Genomic DNA, 17,728 nt, shown 5'->3' with positions numbered 1-17,728 from the left:
GTTGCACTAACCAGCAGTTTTAAGCTGGGTTTTATTCATTTGTCATTTCTGATGTTGGTTTATGCTGTTGGAATTTTCCACTTCCAGAAAAAAAATTGTAAATTATCACCAGCAATAACACACCACCATCTTGTCAGCTCTTATCAAACAGTAACTCTCGTGGGACGGTAGTTCACCAGAATCTTTGCTGCTCCTGCTGATTTCAGTTTAATTAAACAGGTGGGATGAAACATGTAGTTTCAAACATTCTGTCTTCTGTTTTCACACAGTGTGGTTGTTCACTGACATGACTTAAAACAACATTAAACATTCCTAAGCGCTGTGTAGATGCCTTCTGTTAACACTCACATGTTTGACAGCTATTTCCTGCATAAAGTTACAGCTTTACAGTCAAAAGTAATCTCTGAAGAACAGTTTTATTCATCCCTGCTTGTCTTTTCTAGGTTTTTCTTTTCTTTTCTCTTTTTTTTTTTTTGCAGAAAAAATGGCAATGCTTTCAGGGTTTTTCTTTGTATTGCTGGTCCAAACTGTAAACCTTCAACATACACCTCGAGGACCCAGGCCAATACCGGGGCGAGGTGACAGTCCAGAGCCAACGGTACCTCCACTCTTACCTGAGCCCACGCCAAGACCTGAAGGCTGTGAAGGTGAAGGTTCCATTAATTTCTCTCTGGGTTAAAATAATGATAATTTTTTTGTTTTTTGACTTTAATTGATTCAGCTGTGAAAGTATTTGGATCCTCTGTATACCAAAGTAATCTAGAGTCAAATGTGAGGATACCTGTTTGACAGCATGCAGCTAAAGCTCAGCTAAATTTAGGTCAGAAGCACAGCAGCAAATTTGCAACAGAACGGCTGAGAAAACCAAAGAATGGAGCTGTTGCAATGGTACAGTCAATGTCTAGACCTTAATCTGATTGAAATGCTCTGGTAGAAACAAGCTGTGCAGAAGGAAATGCCTGCAAACCTCAGTGAATGCAATGCTGTAAAGATAAGTGGCCAAATTTCGTCAACGATGATGTGAGAGACTGATAAAATCATCCCAAAAATGATTACTTCAAGCTATTGCTACTTAAGGTGGTTCTAATAATTAAGATGGTTCTATAACCTGAAGCAAAGGCTCCTATGTGTTCTTTAATTTCTACACGTTTTAGCGAACATGTGTTTTCCTCTGCAAGACTGCACAATCTTAAACAGTCTTGGTTTGCTGTGCTCAGCTAAAAAACACAAACAAACAAAAACAAAGCCAGATGATTGACCAGTTATTTCCCCTCATGTCCCTTTTCAAAAAATAGCTTCAGCCGTTTTTGCACAGTGACCACGATTTACAATTATAGACTTAAAAAAGAAAAACACGATGCGTCAGCAAAATTTGAATCTGAGAGGCCTGTGCTATCTATTTAGCATGTAATAGTAGTAGTTAGATCTCTGCAGCACAACACATAAATGTCTTATAGTCCTCACATTTTTCATCATTTTCATTCTATCTGTGTAACCTGGCAAAATCAACCAGCCCAAGACACAAACTACACAGATTAACAAGTATTTTGCTGCTTTTTATTATGATGTTTCAAGTATTAAATAATTAGGATGAAAGTGATGCATTTCAGCATCTAAATACAATTTAATTATTTTTCCAGTTAAAAGTAACAGCTGTCTTCTCCTCCAGCAGGTATAATCGACTGTCCCATCAGGGTGTACTTCACTATTGACACCTCAGAAACCATCGCATTGCAGGAGCCCCCACCTGGCAGCCTGGTGGAGAGTATCAGAGAATTCACAAAGATCTTTGCCGAGCGGCTGGCTGATGAGGAGTACAGGGGCCATATCCAGATCACTTGGTCCATAGGTGGGCTGCACTTCTCCCAGACGCAGGTGGTCTTCAGCCAGCTCACAACCAGAGAGAACTTCATCAGGAATCTCGCTTCGATCCGATACCTGGGCAAAGGCACCTACATCGACTGCGCCCTCAAAAACATGACTCACCACATGACCCAACATTACACAGAGACGAAGGCGGTTCTCTTCGCTGTGGTCATCACTGATGGCTACGTGACAGGAAATCCATGTTCAGGGATCAAGGTGGTGGCAGAAAAGGCCCGGGATCAAGGGATCCAGATTTTCTCAGTAGCAGCGTCCAAGGAGATCGACGAATTTGGAATGAGGGAGATAGCGAACTCTCCGTACGAGCTGTTCCGTGACGACTACATAGCGGTGGAAATCGTTGATGGGAAACCAAAACTGAGCACTAAAACCATTGATCGTATTGTAAAAGCAATGGTGAGCTGACATCTTTTAGCCTTAACTTAAAATGTTGTGTCAGGTGACTCTCACTGACTGCTGTCTTTTTTCTTTTTTTTTGCAGAAATACCAAGCATATTTGCAGGTAAGAAGGTTACTCATTATGTGAAGTTCCACATAGTGAGTGTATGTGCAAGTAATCCCTATTAGCCACAAGCTCAGGATCCAACCCTGTCAGTTTTACACATTTTTTTGTACTGTTGGCTGTTTGTGAGGTCAAAGAGAGGATATGTCCTCAATATAATCATGTCAAGCACAGAAGCCCCACCCACTTGCCATTCAAATGCTCTCTTTACCAACGACGACCAATCAGAACAAAACTGCCACAAAGGGAAGGGGAAAGGAGCTAAAAAGGCTTGTTTCAGTCACTCATGCAAAGCTGCTATAAGTCCAAGACTGAAACTATGAAGTTGGAAATTAGCAGAATAGCTTCCTTTAAACAATTCTGGTATTTAAAAGGCTTCAGTCTTTTAATATTGTTTTGTTTTTCTCTTCCATCTCACAGTGTTACAAACCAAGATGTTTTAAGAGTCCTGGGCACCCTGGACTAAGAGGTCCCTCAGGTCCAAAAGTGAGACTTAAAAAGCTGAATTAAAGTCAGTAATTTTTATTACTGCTTGTGATTCTTCTGTTGAAATGTGTATGTCTCTGGATCTTTATAGGGCACAAAAGGAGACAGAGGCCCTCCAGGGCCAAAGGGTGAAAGAGGAAGACAGGTACCTAGAATTTACATCTAGAAACCTAAATATATTTTCACGCTATTAAAAAAAAAGTGCATTGTTATTTACTGAGTTATATATTTGTTACATTTCAGGGTGATCCTGGCATTGAAGGTCCAATTGGACGACCTGGCCCAAAGGTTTGCTGAGCCCCACTCGTTGATGATTTTATTTCATTAAAATTAATTAAATTATTTAATTGATTTAATTAAAATTACACAATGTATTTTTAATCTCATTAATGTGTCCTTTTGTGCTTTTCCGTAGGGAGAGGCTGGTTTAAAGGGTGACAAGGTAAGAGTTAAAATCCTTATATTTCTCATTTCTGTTCATTTATTAAACTGAAGGAAGTGTTTTGGGGGACTAATGGGTCTGTTTTATCTCAACAGGGTGAAATTGGATTAACTGGAGCAAAGGTAAAAAAAAAAAAAACTAAAAAAAACAGTTTAATGCTTCATCTTCGTGCACTGCAACATCCAAAATTGAGAGCATTTATGCACTGAAGTTCATTTTATCTCTTCGCTAAAGGGTGTTGCAGGTTCAACTGGCAAGAATGGAACTGATGGGCAAAAGGTGAGTGTTTACAGTGAGATTTTTATCGTAATGGTAATCTGATTATAAATATACTGATATTATATGAATGCTCCTTTGAAATCTTCAGGGGAAAATTGGACGAATTGGAGCTCCCGGTTGTAAAGGTGATCCAGGCGACAAGGTAAGTCAAGTATTTAATATTTATTTGTATGTGTTTGTTTCATTTTAACAACTTATATCAGCCATACAGCTGCATGTATTTCACTGATTCTCTTTAACATTGACTTTTTTCTAGTATTGTAAGCATTTCTGGTTAAATGAACCACTGAGACACTTTTTATTTGTCTCTAATAGGGACCAGATGGCTACCCAGGAGATGCTGGTGAAACTGGACTATTAGGTGACAAAGGAGAAAAGGTCTGAATTAAATCACAACAACCTAATCATTTCGGCTCATACTCAAAGAGACAGAGTGTTATTTAGAGTGAACAAAAAAAATATATTCACACGATTGTATTTTGGTATATGGTCAGTTGGCAATTTCAGCACTTGAGTCTAGAGTGAAGTATTCACAGTAATTAGATGGATTCTAGTGAAGTTATTTCCATACTGTAGTGGTTGTCACATTCACCTGATAATAACAAGCCCAACCATGGGGGGTCGTAAGCCAGTGTAGTCGCAGTCCTGGATTAATGGGCAAGCTGCATCAGGAAGGGCATCCGGTGTAAAAGCAAATATCCAGCTGATGCAGCGACTTCTTGGCAAAAAAAGGCAGCAGCTAAAAATACCTGCCAACTTACATGTGTTGTGGTGAAACAATCACAAGTTTCAGAGGGCATACCTAATTTATTCATTTAATTTCATCCATCCACTCGCTTCCTCTTATCCTTTTCAGAAAAGTGGTCTTGAAGTAAAGATTGACCCTCACGAAGACCAAACGAAAATACATATTAAACCTTGTCTAACTAAAAATAATAGTAGTTGGTTCACTTGACAGAACTTACTGTTTTAACCCGACATGCCAGCTTGTGCAGGCATTTGGTGTTTAATCCTAGCAGATCACAACTGAACTTAACTGAATTGAATTGAACTCAGGACCTTCTTGCTATGCGCCAAAAGTGCTAACCACCATGCCACCGGTGGCACAGTCATTTAATTTCAACAAGTCAAATATATGAAAGGAAAGTACTGTCACTAGAAAATAGTGTGAAATTTTCAGTGTGCTTCTTAAAGGTGGCACAACAGAGCCTAAAGAACCATTTCTAATATTTCTTTAGCTTTAACAGGTATCAGAACAGCTGAACGATGTGATCTGCTAGGATCAAACACCAAATGCCTGCACAAGCTGGCATGTCGGGTTAAAACAGTAAGTTCTGTTAAGTGAACCAACTACTATTATTTTTAGTTGGGCAAGGTTTAATATGCATTTTCGTTTGGTCTTTGTGAGGGTCAATCTTTACTTCAAGACCACTTTTCTGTCTATGTGGTGCTGGTGCTACAGCAACACTCATAGATGATTCACAGATACCGTGATTCATAACATTATGGACTGTTTATTAAACAGTCAAAATGTGCTCTGATTGCCAAAAGGTACGAGCACCAAGAAAGGTCAGAGAAAAAAATATTTAAAGACCAGCTGTTTGGAGATCTAAATCACCACCCGTCTCCTTTATCTTCTGCAGGTCTATAGTCAGATAGATAATATAACCCCCAAACTCCTTTTAATAACTGCTTTACCTTGAGGTTGACAAAAGTTTTGGAAGGTGAAGGAAGGAGAGAGTCCCCCCCCCCCCCCCCATACACACGCACACGCACACACACACACACGCACACACACACACACACACACACACACACACACACACACACACACACACACACACGTACACACACACGCACACACACACACGCACACACACACACACACACACACACGTACACACACACACACACACACACACACACACACGTACACACACACGCACACACACACACACGCACACACACACACGCACACACACACACACACACACACACACACACACACACACGTACACACACACGCACACACACACACGCACACACACACGCACACACGCACACACACACGCACACACACACGCACACACACACACACACACGCACACACACACGCACACACACACACACACACACACACACGCACACACACACACACTGCTGCTCTGTAGATACGCCCCTGTTTCCTGTTACGCTCATACTGCAAAATTTTGCCCAGCTGCAGCTGTATTTCTTTTTGCCTGTATTGCGTGTTTAACCTTTTCATATCTTTTTATTATTAGATTTTGTCTTCCTTTGAAAAAGTACTCCTCTGCTCCTAGCAGACCTATCAGCACCACCACTTTCATGGGAAGATGCCCATAGCTAGATTGGAAAAATCTGACTGAACTTATCCTGTTGATAAGGACTTTGTGTGACTGCTTAGCCAGATTAATGACTGAAAGATATCCAGGGTATGTTGAATTTGCTTGGTAGTGCAGCCTCTTGCTGTTGTGCTAATAAGAGCTTTAGATTATGATATTATATATATTCGCCTTTCTGTGGCAACACAATGTTTGCCTCAAAAATGATAGATTAGGCTGATGTGGGCTGTCTGACCATTAATTGAAGTATATACAGAAAAGCCCTCCACCAAAAAACACTGTCGTGTTCAAGACGAATGAGGGAACGTGAGAGCAGCTTCAGCCAGTGAATTAGAGTTTAACAGCTTTCATTAGTTAAGGCAGTGGTTCCCAAACTTTTTTTTGCTGGGCCCCCCTTTGTTTTACAAGAAAAATGTTCGCCCCCCCCCCCTCCCGCGCGCGCACGCACTCAAGCACGCACGCACACATCCTCCAACCACACGCACCCATATTTTGCTCCATTGCGGTTTATTTCACACCTCAAACATTTGGTAAACAATTAAGCAAATACAAGTAATCTGCAATACATTACAGGTGGTAATAAAATAAACTACTAACTCTTTTACGCTACGTCCGCACCTACACGGGTATTTTTGAAAACGCAGCTGTTTCGTCCACACGTAAACGGCGTTTCGAATCACCGAAAACGGAGATTTTTTAAAACTCCTTTTTTGCGTTTACGTGTGGACGAGGAATACAGAGTTCATCACCCAACTTCAAAGGTATGTGCCTTTTTTCACGTCATGCTGTGCGCCACGTTATTGTTTACATGAGATGAGTTGCAGAATGGCAGATAGAGACAAAATACTGTTAATCTTACTATCTTCAGGTTTTACACGCTTACATATACACATTTAGAAAGTCAGAGGCATCACGTGTAATTATTTTACGTGTAGTTGTTTTTTTTTCCTGTGTAATAATGTTCAACATTGCTATGAATACATTTTTCAAAAAATGCCTCTCTGTGCAAAATGGGTTCAAAAACATAAACAGCTGTGGGATACTGTTTGTCCGGGATTGAGACAGGGGGAACAAATCGTGGCAGGATCAGCCTGATATTATTTGTATCCCGCTGTAACTTTACTGTATAAAGAGCTAACATCTCCAAAATGTCAGTAGTAGTTAGTCATTAAAACAAGTGTTTGTGAACTAAAAATCAAGAATGTGGGATACTGTTTGTCCGTGATTTGAAGAGCCCAGTGCCTGCTCCCGACGAAGGGAAAACCAATTATGCAGGGGAGACCTACCTTGGCACTTGTGCAGGTGAAACCAAAGGGCAGATATGCTTCACCATATTTTCTAGTCTTTGGCTTAGAATGAAGTTGGTTTGGAAACATATTCAGCGATGCGTCATCTCCTGCTTTGCGTTTCTGTGGGCACCCCGTGCTAGCAGTGTCCAAGCGTTTTGTCCCCCCCCCCCCCCCTTTTCATACCGCGCCCCCCCCCCCAGCAATGGCTCTGCCCCCCCCCCCCCCCCCCCCCAGGGGGCGGGCCCCACACTTTGGGAAGGTCTGAGTTAAGGCACTTCTGTGAGACCGAGGTGTGCATTTATTTATGGGTGCATTTTAAAATATGCCTGTCAAAACGGAAGCAAAAATCAAAATCTTTCAGTTTGTCTTCTTAAAGGATTTTTTAAAAAGCTAGAAAAGCTATAATTAGGATTTTGTCTTTTTTTAATTGATCTTAAAAATAGTTGTCTGTATTGCGTGGCACGGGGTGTAGTGGTTAGTGCTTTCACCTCACAGCAAGAACAGTCCAGAGACATGCGTGTTTGGTTAATGGGTGATTCTAAATTGGGCATCGGCATGAATATTAAAACAAATGTCACAAATTCCAGAACTTCTAATCTGGACATGCATATCACAGAGAAGCTGAACATTAGTCTGAATAGCAGTTAACATGTGGCCTAACATGTTAGCACCTTCATCGTGCTGTATTCATAAACAGGAACCCCCTTTCTATTCCAGCCATGCAAACATAACATATGTTATGCAGTGAAATGACAGCACATAAATACAAAGAGGAAATGCTCTTTTTTCATAATTAAATCATCTGACATAGCTGACGGCTGCAGCAGCTCGGCAGACATTTTTTCGACATTTTTTTTTCTTGACATATTTGTGTTTATTCTGTCAGTACATACTTGTACAGCTCATGCAGATGTAACTGTTGGTAGTGATGATTTCCTGAATTATGTGTCATGAATGTAGCCAAAGCACAGCTCAGACTAAATATTTGGGCTGTGTGCAGACATTCAGTCTTGATCAAAAGTTTAAGACCACTTGAAAAATGGCCACAAAAAAAGAAGAAGAAAGAAATCATATTTTGCATGGTTGGATCTTAACAAGGTTCCAAGTAGAGCTTCAACATGCAACAAAAAGAAATGGGGGTGAGCTAAAACATTTTTTTGAGCATGCAATTTATTGAAAACAATGTTTGATCAGTTTAGGACCACACCTCCCCCCCAAAAAAACCTGTAACCTGCAGGCACTCTGTACTGTAACGTTGTCCTGTTGGAAAACCCAGCTGTTACCACACAGACGATGTTGTTCTCTGCAACATCTGGACATAGCCAGCAACCGTTTGACGCCCCTGCACCTCCTGAAGCTCCATTTTGCACCCCAGACCATTAATGCGCCCCCTCCACTGTGGCGCGTAGAAAACATCTCAGGTTGGATCTGCTTGTCATGCCTGTAACATTGGAAACCATCAGGACCATCAAGGTTACATTCTGATGTTTATGGGGATCCAGTCAGGACCAGTAACGGCCTTAATTTGGTTCGAGGACTGTCCAGTGTCTTTACGGGCAGGCAATTGGATCCTCCAGCTCAGTGCTGGTGAAATTTCTTTGGGTCTTCCACTTTTTGACTTTTTTGTTCCATAACGCTAGGGATCATTTAAGAAATTCCAAATGACTGTCTTACTGCGTCCCACCTCAGCAGCGATGGCGTGCTGCGAGAGACCCAGCTCACCTCCTGCAACCACTTTTCCGAGGATACGCGCTTCTTTTGCGGTTCTGACTCCTTCTGGCATTTCTTTGGAGGTGTAGGAACACCAAAGTAATTGCTTAAAGGAGCTTGCTTCTTCGATATCTTTAAGAGTTCTAAACAAATGTCTGTCCTCCTCCAGAAAATCTTATGGACGCAAACGCGCGTTGCAACTTCTTATCTGGTGGGCGTCTTTTATTTTGACCGCGCATGCGCACCTGCGGACCACTTATGTGCACCCCTGGCAGTTCAACAAAAAGGGAACATTTTTTTTGCCTTTGCCATCGGAACATCATGACAGTGTGACTACCTGACAGAAAATGACGATGAATCCACATTTTTGCACAGATTTGGCCTTTGAATGGCATGTAGTTATACATTTTTGATCAGCTGTAAAACAGTTTAAGCGTTGTTTTCAATAAATTGCATGCTCAAAAAATGTTTTGTCTCACTCCCATTTCTTTTTGTTACATGTTGAAACTCCACTTGGAACCTTGTTAAGATCCAACGATGCAAAATATGATATTTTGGCATTTTTAAAGTCTTAGATTTTTGATTGGGACTGTATCTTCGCCCATGCTCACTCGACTACAGAGTCAATGACTAGACAATCAGACATGCCCATTTTTTTTCCTTATAAACTTATTTTATGGGGCGATCGTGGCTCAAGAGTTGGCAGTTCGTCTTGTAATCGGAAGGTTGCCGGTTCGAGCCCCGGCTCTGACAGTCTCGGTCGTTGTGTCCTTGGGCAAGACACTTCACCCGTTGCCTACTGGTGGTGGTCAGAGGGCCCGGTGGCGCCAGTGTCTGGCAGCCTCGCCTCTGTCAGTGCGCCCCAGGGTGGCTGTGGCTACAATGTAGTTTGCCCTGAATAGGTGGATGACTGAATGTGTAAAGCGCTTTGGGGTCCTTAGGGACTAGTAAAGCGCTATACAAATACAGGCCATTTACCATTTTTTAGAGTTCGCTGAAACTCAGTTAATAATGTTACATTATGTCCAGTTATGTATTTTTTGTGGCTTTTCTTTTTGATTGTTTTTGCATTTGTTTAGGGTGACACAGGCCTTCCTGGAAAGCCAGGCCCCCCAGGCCCTAAGGGTAATTCAGGTCTGAAGGTAACCTTCAAATTAAAAACAAGTGGAAAAAATACTGAGTGCACAACAAAGATTTTTCTTTACTTTAAAACTGAATGTCTGCTTTTTAGGGTGAAAGAGGAAACCAAGGAAATCCAGGACAGCCTGGACAAAGAGGGAGTCCGGTACAGCCCTGAATTTATTTTATTTTATGATTTTTTACATGAGCACTAAACTGATGTTACAAAACCAACTCTCAAATTAATCTGTTGACACTTGCAGGGGAGAAAGGGTTCTCCTGGAGCAAAAGGCGAAGAGGTATTTGACTCGTGTTTTTACTTGGAAAAAAAATCCCCATTTAGAAAATACTTAAAAGAAATTTATTAAATAAATATTCATAGGGGAGGAGAGGAAACCCGGGAATAAAGGGAGCACAAGGAAACACTGGGCCAAAAGGGAAAAAGGTAAGCTTTTGTCATTGTTTTTTTTTAAATGAATTGTCTTATTGTATGAATGGCATTTCATTTTCCGCTTATTTCAAGCAAAATTGCACCATTTTAGCTGCTGGTTTGAAATACTGAGAAACACTGGCTTCCTGTGACCTTTTAAGAAAGATAATTAAGAAAGAACTTTGAGGAAGAAAGTCCAAAGTGTGCTTGTGGTTTTTAATTCTGAGGAACTGAAATAGTGAAATCCCAACTAGTATAACACAGTTCTCTCTTTCAGTGGGTCATCTCAGAAAAATTCCTCAGACACTTCCCTGAGGCAGAATTATTGCCTCCCTGTTACTGTTGTGTCTTGTATATATTGGGAAGTAATTAATGGTTTGGTATGAATTCTGACACATTCATTTATTTTGTGAGGGAGAACGAGGCCCGGAGGGAAGCAGAGGTCGGACTGGGGAAAATGGACTCATGGGCGCAAAGGTGAGGAGATCACGCTGTGGGTGGATTTTTGATGAGCAATGACTCAGAGGCTTCCCAAGAACCTGGCATGCCTTCATTAGACATTCAACACTGGAGCCATGCCTTCATCATAAAACACTTATTTTCCAGATGAAAATATAAGAAACTATGAAGTAATTTGAAATGATTAGCTTGAAACTGCCAAATCCACATCAGTGAAACTCATCCTGCATGTGCGTGTGTGGGCTGGAGTCAAGGTCGAGTCCAGTAAAAAGGGTTGTCTGTTATTTTCTCTCTCTGACAGGGGGAACTGGGACTACCGGGACCAAGGGGTCAGCCAGGAGAACTAGGCGCCCCTGGACGAAATGTTTGTTGCTTTATAACTTTATCACCATCGTCATCATTTTCTCCTTTTTCAAGTAGATTCTTTTTTTTATTTGAATTTTATCTTCTGTGGCTGCAGGGCACGACGGGAGATCCTGGAGATTCAGGACCAAGGGGAGACACTGGGCCACTTGGACCAAAGGTAAAAAGAAAGTCTGAGCATTTCTGTTCATGATTATCAGTAAATAATTTATTCTCATTCACGTTGTTTTTCTTCTAAAGGGTGACAGAGGAAGGCAAGGTTTCAGCTATCCTGGATCAAGGGGACTGCCTGTAACAGCTTTCTTTTTACCTCATAAAATGACCTGCATGTCTCCAGATATTTTTTCTTGAGGCTAAAGTAACTCTGCTATTTAAAGGGAGACAGAGGTGCACCGGGTAGGAGAGGACCCAGAGGGAGCAGAGGTGACTGTGGCGCCAAAGGAGAATCTGGAAATAAAGGGCAACCAGGAGCGCCTGTAAGATGCGATTGTTAAACCACTGATGATGTACATTTTTACTTTTATAGATGTTTGCACTCATAAACAGGACAGGACAGAGAGACTTGGCCTTGATATCGGCTGCCTACACTGTTGTTCACAGAGGCTTTAAGTCAGCAAACAAGCCAACAAGATCCTTGATTAAATTCATGTGCAAACTTTAAATTTCCTGTTGTCCATGCTGTTCTGCTGCAAAAAATACCTGAAAGTTGGTCCACACACATCCCAAAAAATGTCTTCTCACCTCTCGGAGAATCTGAACCTGCAGATGGTTATGACATCTGGTCAGGTTTCACATATCTATATGAGACTTCTGCCACCAAACCTACGCTAGAGTAAAGTGAGTCCAAAATTAAGATGTTAAATGTCCCAGCCACCCAGCACAAATCATGGACCTCAATGTGACCACTTATCGTAGCAGAGAGCAGTTTCAAAGTAAACTCTTCATAAGCAGGCCTGTGGGTTTTCCTGGGACAGTGGCTGCAGTTTTTCCAATTCTGATTAAAGGTCCAGTGTACATATGGGAGAAGAGTCAGTACAGTCCGGGGTTTAATTTCAACAGTGTGTCATGCACAAAATTGCTGAATAGGTCATGATGTCTTATTTTTTTGGTATATGTTTAATCATCAGAATACAGAGATCTGTAATCTGTTTAGTGCAGTAGTTGAAGTTAGTGTATCGCTCTTAATTCTTTAAAACTAGAAATACTAGAAATTACAGAATCCAACACAGAGCAGCGAAGCACACAGCACTGTGTGACAGCACGACAAAGGGGCACAAGTAGACTTAGAAAACAGTTGGAAGACACAGTCGGAACAAATCAGGGATAACGAGGCAGGGAATTTAAACTAGATACAGAGCACAAAACACACAAGACAACCAAATTAAGACAGGAAGCAGCTAAACACGCAGACTCACATGCACCACGAGAGGGAAACAACCACAGAGAAAAGACTCGGGGAACAGAGGAGGATCACAAAGGGAACTAATAAATTTAAACTCACCAATAAGTGAATGAGGTACTGAAGATACAAAAACAAAGAAAATGAAAAGCATCCGGGAATATGATAAACAGAAAGCCAATATAGAGCAATCTCTTATTAAAACTGAAAGAGACAAGAGCACTCAGAGTGTCAAACAACCCCAGAAGGGCAAGGTTTATAGATTTTCACATTTAGTATGACCTTGACCTGATTTTCTATAAAACCAAATCAGCTCAAGCTGTTTTTGCTCTCTACAATCACACAAAATGACCCAATTACCACGAGTATATTTTCGCAAATTACATTATATTAAAACGATGCACAGAAATAACACGGGCAGAAAGTAATCAGGTGAAAACATTTATTTGGTCATTTTTTTCCTTCTTTTTAATTTTTTTTTTAATGAAACGGTTCATTCCACCCCCCCAAACCAATAGTTTATTCTGAATTCTGTTTGCATGGACCGTTATTATTCTACCTTAACCAATCAGAATAGAAAGCTCGGTGTTTCTGGAAATAGATGTTGCTGGGGATTTTTTTCCACCTTAAATTAAGCATTATCCACCTCTGTTGTGTTGTAATGGAGGCAAAAGCTTAGCTGACGAAACTGAAAATATCTGCAGTGCACGGCTGCAGGTCATTTGAGGTTAAGTGTTAAAAAGCAAATAAATGAGGTTGAATTTAGTCTCTGGAGTGTGAGCACATCACTTTGCCTTTACCTCACAGTGACAGTTGTAAAATATGGTGAGGTAAATAGAAAAATATTCATGAATTAGGCCAAAGAACAATGCTATTTATGCTGCTGGATATTTTTACCAGGTGCTATTTCCTATTCAAACACATTACAAATGATCAGACCACAGCAGTCCCACAGGATCACATGATACCAGCTGCATGGGTGTACTGTGATTGTTCTTTGGTGTCATATATTTAAATTGTCAGTAAGCCTTAACAACAGTGTTTTTGCACAGCTTTCAGTGTTTTGTGAGTCATTTAGGTTTCATTGACTGTAAAAATTTTTGTATCTAGGGTGAACCAGGCCAGTCAGGGCCGCCAGGAGAAAGAGGGCCTAGAGGAGAACGTGGACCTGATGTAAGCTACAGCCACACAGATAATGAGCTGACCATGCATGCAAGTTTGACATCCAGGTGCATTGTTCTCTCTGTGGTGTGTGTGTGTGCAGGGGGATCCAGGACCAGCAGGCGATTCTGGGCTCACTGTGAGTAAAATTTTAAAAAGACTGATGTATTTTAAATGCAAGAATTCCTTTACTCACTTCAGTGTATTGCTTTAATCTGCACACATGCCACTGCAGGAATGTGATGTCATGAGCTACATCAGAGAGACGTGTGGTTGCTGCGGTAAGAAAGTATAAGCACTCAAACACAGCTTCATAAATGTGGTGTTTAAACGCGCTGATGGTCTTCTTGTTGTTTGTCTCTCAGACTGCGAGAAGCACTGTGGAGCTATGGACATTGTGTTTGTAATTGATAGCTCAGAGAGTGTCGGGCTGACAAACTTTACCCTGGAGAAGAACTTTGTTATCAACACCATCAACAGGCTGGGATCTATGGCGCCCGAACCTACATCAACAACTGGTAATGTCAAGCAAGCAAGCGTTCTACAGATTTAACCAAAAGACATTAAAATACCCACCAATCTTCAGTAACACTGTGACTCTGCAGACAGACTACAGACTAAAGTATTTCAAATCATGCTACATAAAAATGGTTGATTCATATTCATGCTGAGAACACAACACCAAAACAACAGTTTGTTGTTGTTTTTTAAGCAAGTTGCTAAATACCCAACAAGTGAAAATGAATAATATTACAACTGTGATTCACATTCAGTCTGCAAACATAAAACCAAAACTTCAAAATCTGTTTTTTCTATATGTTGAATAACGCCTTTTATGCCTGTTCACCTAAGAAGCCCTGCATCAGGAAGTGGATGCACTTCCTGATGCAACCCCCCCCGGGTTCAATCCAGGTATTTTTCACTTGTTAAGACTACAGAGCCACAACCAGTGTTGGGGAGTAACGGAATACATGTACCGCCGTTACGTATTTAGAATACAAAATATGAGTAACTGTATTCCGTTACAGTTACCGTTTAAAAAGGTGGTATTTAGAATACAGTTACTTTGTTGAAATAAATGGATTACACGGCGGTATTTTCCTGTTTCATATTGTGGCGGGTCAGGACTGTTTGGGTTTGTTTGACAGCTACGCTCTGTTGTTCCAGGCGGCAGCGTTACGGTTGCCATGGTTACAGGGTGACGCTCTCTCTCTCCTGGGTGAGAGAGCGCTTTTTTGTTGTTGTTGTTGTGCTAAGCTAAAAGGCAGAATGCTACAGACATGGCCCTAAAGAATGTAGCCTCATGGGCAGTGTAGTCCGTGCTGCAGCGAGAATGGACTACTTAAATGGACGTTATGTGTCTGTGAGCGAGGGAGGGAGAGAAAGGAAAAGTCCGAGCTGTCACGGAGCAAAAACGGGAGCTGGAAGCATGTAAATATAATAATAACCACTGCAGCCAAGAAGAGTGCCTGACGAGCCCATTTGTAAGTAAGCTATTAAGACTCAACTGTACACTGTGTTCGTGTTTTCCTCCGGAAAAAATAAGTTCCGTTGGAGCAGCCTTTCAACGCCTCTCTCTGTCTCTAGTAAAGTTGACCCAGACAACAAAGTAAAGCTAGTTTTCAGCTACGAGCCCGACACGAACCCGACGTATTAGCCAGAGGTCCCTTTACTACGGTTCGGAGCCGCGGACCTTCAGTAACAGTAATAAATCACAGCAATAGTACATTCACGTAGTTGTAAACAGCATGATAATATATTAAGTAATCCAAAGTATTCAGAATACGTTACCCTCATTGAGTAACGTAACGGAATACGTTACAGAATACATTTTGGGGCATGAATTCGGTATTCTGTAATGGAATACATTTTAAAAGTAACCTTCCCAACACTGGCCACAACCTATCTGCACTGCGCTCCATCACTTGCTGACATTACAAATTATGATTGGAGTAAAGCCTGCAACCGACGTGCTGCTGTAAATGCATCGGTGTTACCGAGTAACCCCTAACAAATTTATCTGTGATGCTTTTCCAAAAAGATTTACAGAAATAATAAATGTAAAAGTTTGACTTTTAGACTGATTTAAGATGTATCTCCTAGGCACAAGAGTTGGAGTTGTACAATACAGTCACAACGGGACCTTTGAGAGCATTCGTCTCGATGACCCAAACATAAACTCCATGACTGCATTCAAAACTGCAGTGAAGAATCTGAGGTGGATTGCTGGGGGCACCTTCACCCCCTCTGCTCTGAAGTACGCCTATGATAACCTCATCAGAGACAGCAAGAGAGCCCGATCCAAAGTGTCCGTCGTCGTGGTCACAGATGGCCGCTTTGACCCTCGAGACGACGACAATCAGCTCACGTACCTCTGCAACGACCCTGCTGTGGTGGTGAATGCCATCGGGATAGGGGACATGTTTGACACCAGACACGACAGCGAGACTCTGGTGTCAATCGCATGCAACAAGAAGGACCGGGCTACTGAGATGAGGCGCTACAGCGATTTGGTGGCTGATGAATTCTTAGAAAAGATGGAAACTGTCCTCTGTCCTGGTAAGCCTGTACCAATAATCTCAGCAGCCTGACAGTACTAGTCCTTGTGGGCTACTGTCTAACCTATGATTGTTTAATTTCTCACCAGATCCAGTCATTAAGTGCCCTGATCTCCCCTGTACAAGTGGTGGGTTTTATTCATAGTTATGATTGGTTTATGATGAAAGACACTTCAGGAAGTGATTGCTCTTTTTTGTTTCGTTTCAGAACTTGACTCAGCTCCTTGTGTTGAGCGGCCTGTGGATTTGGTATTTCTATTGGATGGCTCAGAGCGTCTCGGGGAGAGAAACTTCCTCCTTGTTCGTGAATTTGTTCAGAAGGTTGCAGACAGGCTGGGACTGGCCAGGACCAGGACCGATAGAAAGCGAGCCCGTCTGGCACTGATGGAGTTTGGCAAGGAGTCAGAGAATCGGGTGGCTTTCCCTCTAACACATGACCCTGCCCAGATTGTTAACAGTTTAACAGCTTTACAGTATCTAGATTCTTCTTCAAGCGTGGCGCCCGGCATCATACACGCCATCAACAACATCCTGGTTAGAGGAGGCGCCCGGCAAACGAGGCCCAATGCAGAGATTTCATTTGTTTTCATTACAGATGGTGTCACTAACAGCGACAACCTGGACGAGGCGATCAGTGCCATGCGTCGTCACGAGGTGGTCTCCACGGTGATTGCCACAGGAAGTGATGTTGATCAAGAAGTCCTAACAAAGCTGGCTATGGGGGACCAGCACGCCATCTTCAAAGCAGAAAAATTCTCAGATTTTTTAAGGTCCAGTATGTTTGATCGTTTCATCCGGTGGGTGTGTTAGAGAGAGAATGCTCCTGTGAGCCAATACTGGTGCTACAGCTGTTAATCCAGCATTTTCAAGGATAATTAAAAGTTATTTCAACCTGATAGTATTTTACATTAATGTAGCTGTTGTGGCTCTATTGAGGAAAGCATCCTACAGTGAAACAAGACTGTGCTTTCTGCAGCTTTATACGGGGTCATAGTGCAGTCCTTGATTTTACCCTCTGAGGATATTCCCCATCTTTGACACCATGCAGAGCCAAGAGCCAACTTCATCCTCCACTTCGTTTAACACCTCACATCTGTACTAAAGTTTAAATAAAAACAAAACTGTGACAGGATTTTGTTTTAGCAGTTTGTAGAAAATCATCCCAACACTTTCATTTTTGGATGCAGATGCAATTAGCAACAGGTCAGAATCAAAAGCAAAAGTTAAAAGACTACATTGTCTGGATAACCTCAGGAGCTCGCGCTTGTTTCCTCGATAAAGTCG

The 17,728-nt window shown here is 41.7% G+C and overlaps 1 protein-coding gene across 1 annotated transcript; it reads left to right on the top strand.

Moving 5' to 3' along the window:
- Nucleotides 1-484: 484 nt before the first annotated feature.
- LOC134644082 (collagen alpha-2(VI) chain-like) lies at nucleotides 485-17,254 on the top strand. Its single transcript, XM_063496780.1, has 27 exons — nucleotides 485-647; nucleotides 1,670-2,280; nucleotides 2,366-2,386; nucleotides 2,807-2,872; nucleotides 2,964-3,017; nucleotides 3,116-3,160; nucleotides 3,288-3,314; nucleotides 3,410-3,436; nucleotides 3,549-3,593; nucleotides 3,682-3,735; nucleotides 3,909-3,971; nucleotides 10,035-10,097; nucleotides 10,187-10,240; nucleotides 10,338-10,373; nucleotides 10,457-10,519; nucleotides 10,919-10,981; nucleotides 11,265-11,327; nucleotides 11,424-11,486; nucleotides 11,567-11,617; nucleotides 11,704-11,802; nucleotides 13,836-13,898; nucleotides 13,990-14,025; nucleotides 14,122-14,167; nucleotides 14,252-14,404; nucleotides 15,990-16,445; nucleotides 16,534-16,572; nucleotides 16,653-17,254. The coding sequence occupies exons 1-27, from the start codon at nucleotides 485-487 to the stop codon at nucleotides 17,252-17,254; spliced, it is 3,126 nt and encodes a 1,041-aa protein (XP_063352850.1).
- The last annotated feature ends 474 nt before the right edge of the window (nucleotides 17,255-17,728 follow it).

This window comes from Pelmatolapia mariae, linkage group LG16_19 (assembly GCF_036321145.2).
Source record: "Pelmatolapia mariae isolate MD_Pm_ZW linkage group LG16_19, Pm_UMD_F_2, whole genome shotgun sequence".
In the NCBI taxonomy this organism is placed as follows: Eukaryota; Metazoa; Chordata; class Actinopteri; order Cichliformes; family Cichlidae; genus Pelmatolapia; species Pelmatolapia mariae.
Note: the sequence above shows the minus strand (reverse complement) of the source record. Positions and strands in the feature narration are given on the sequence as shown.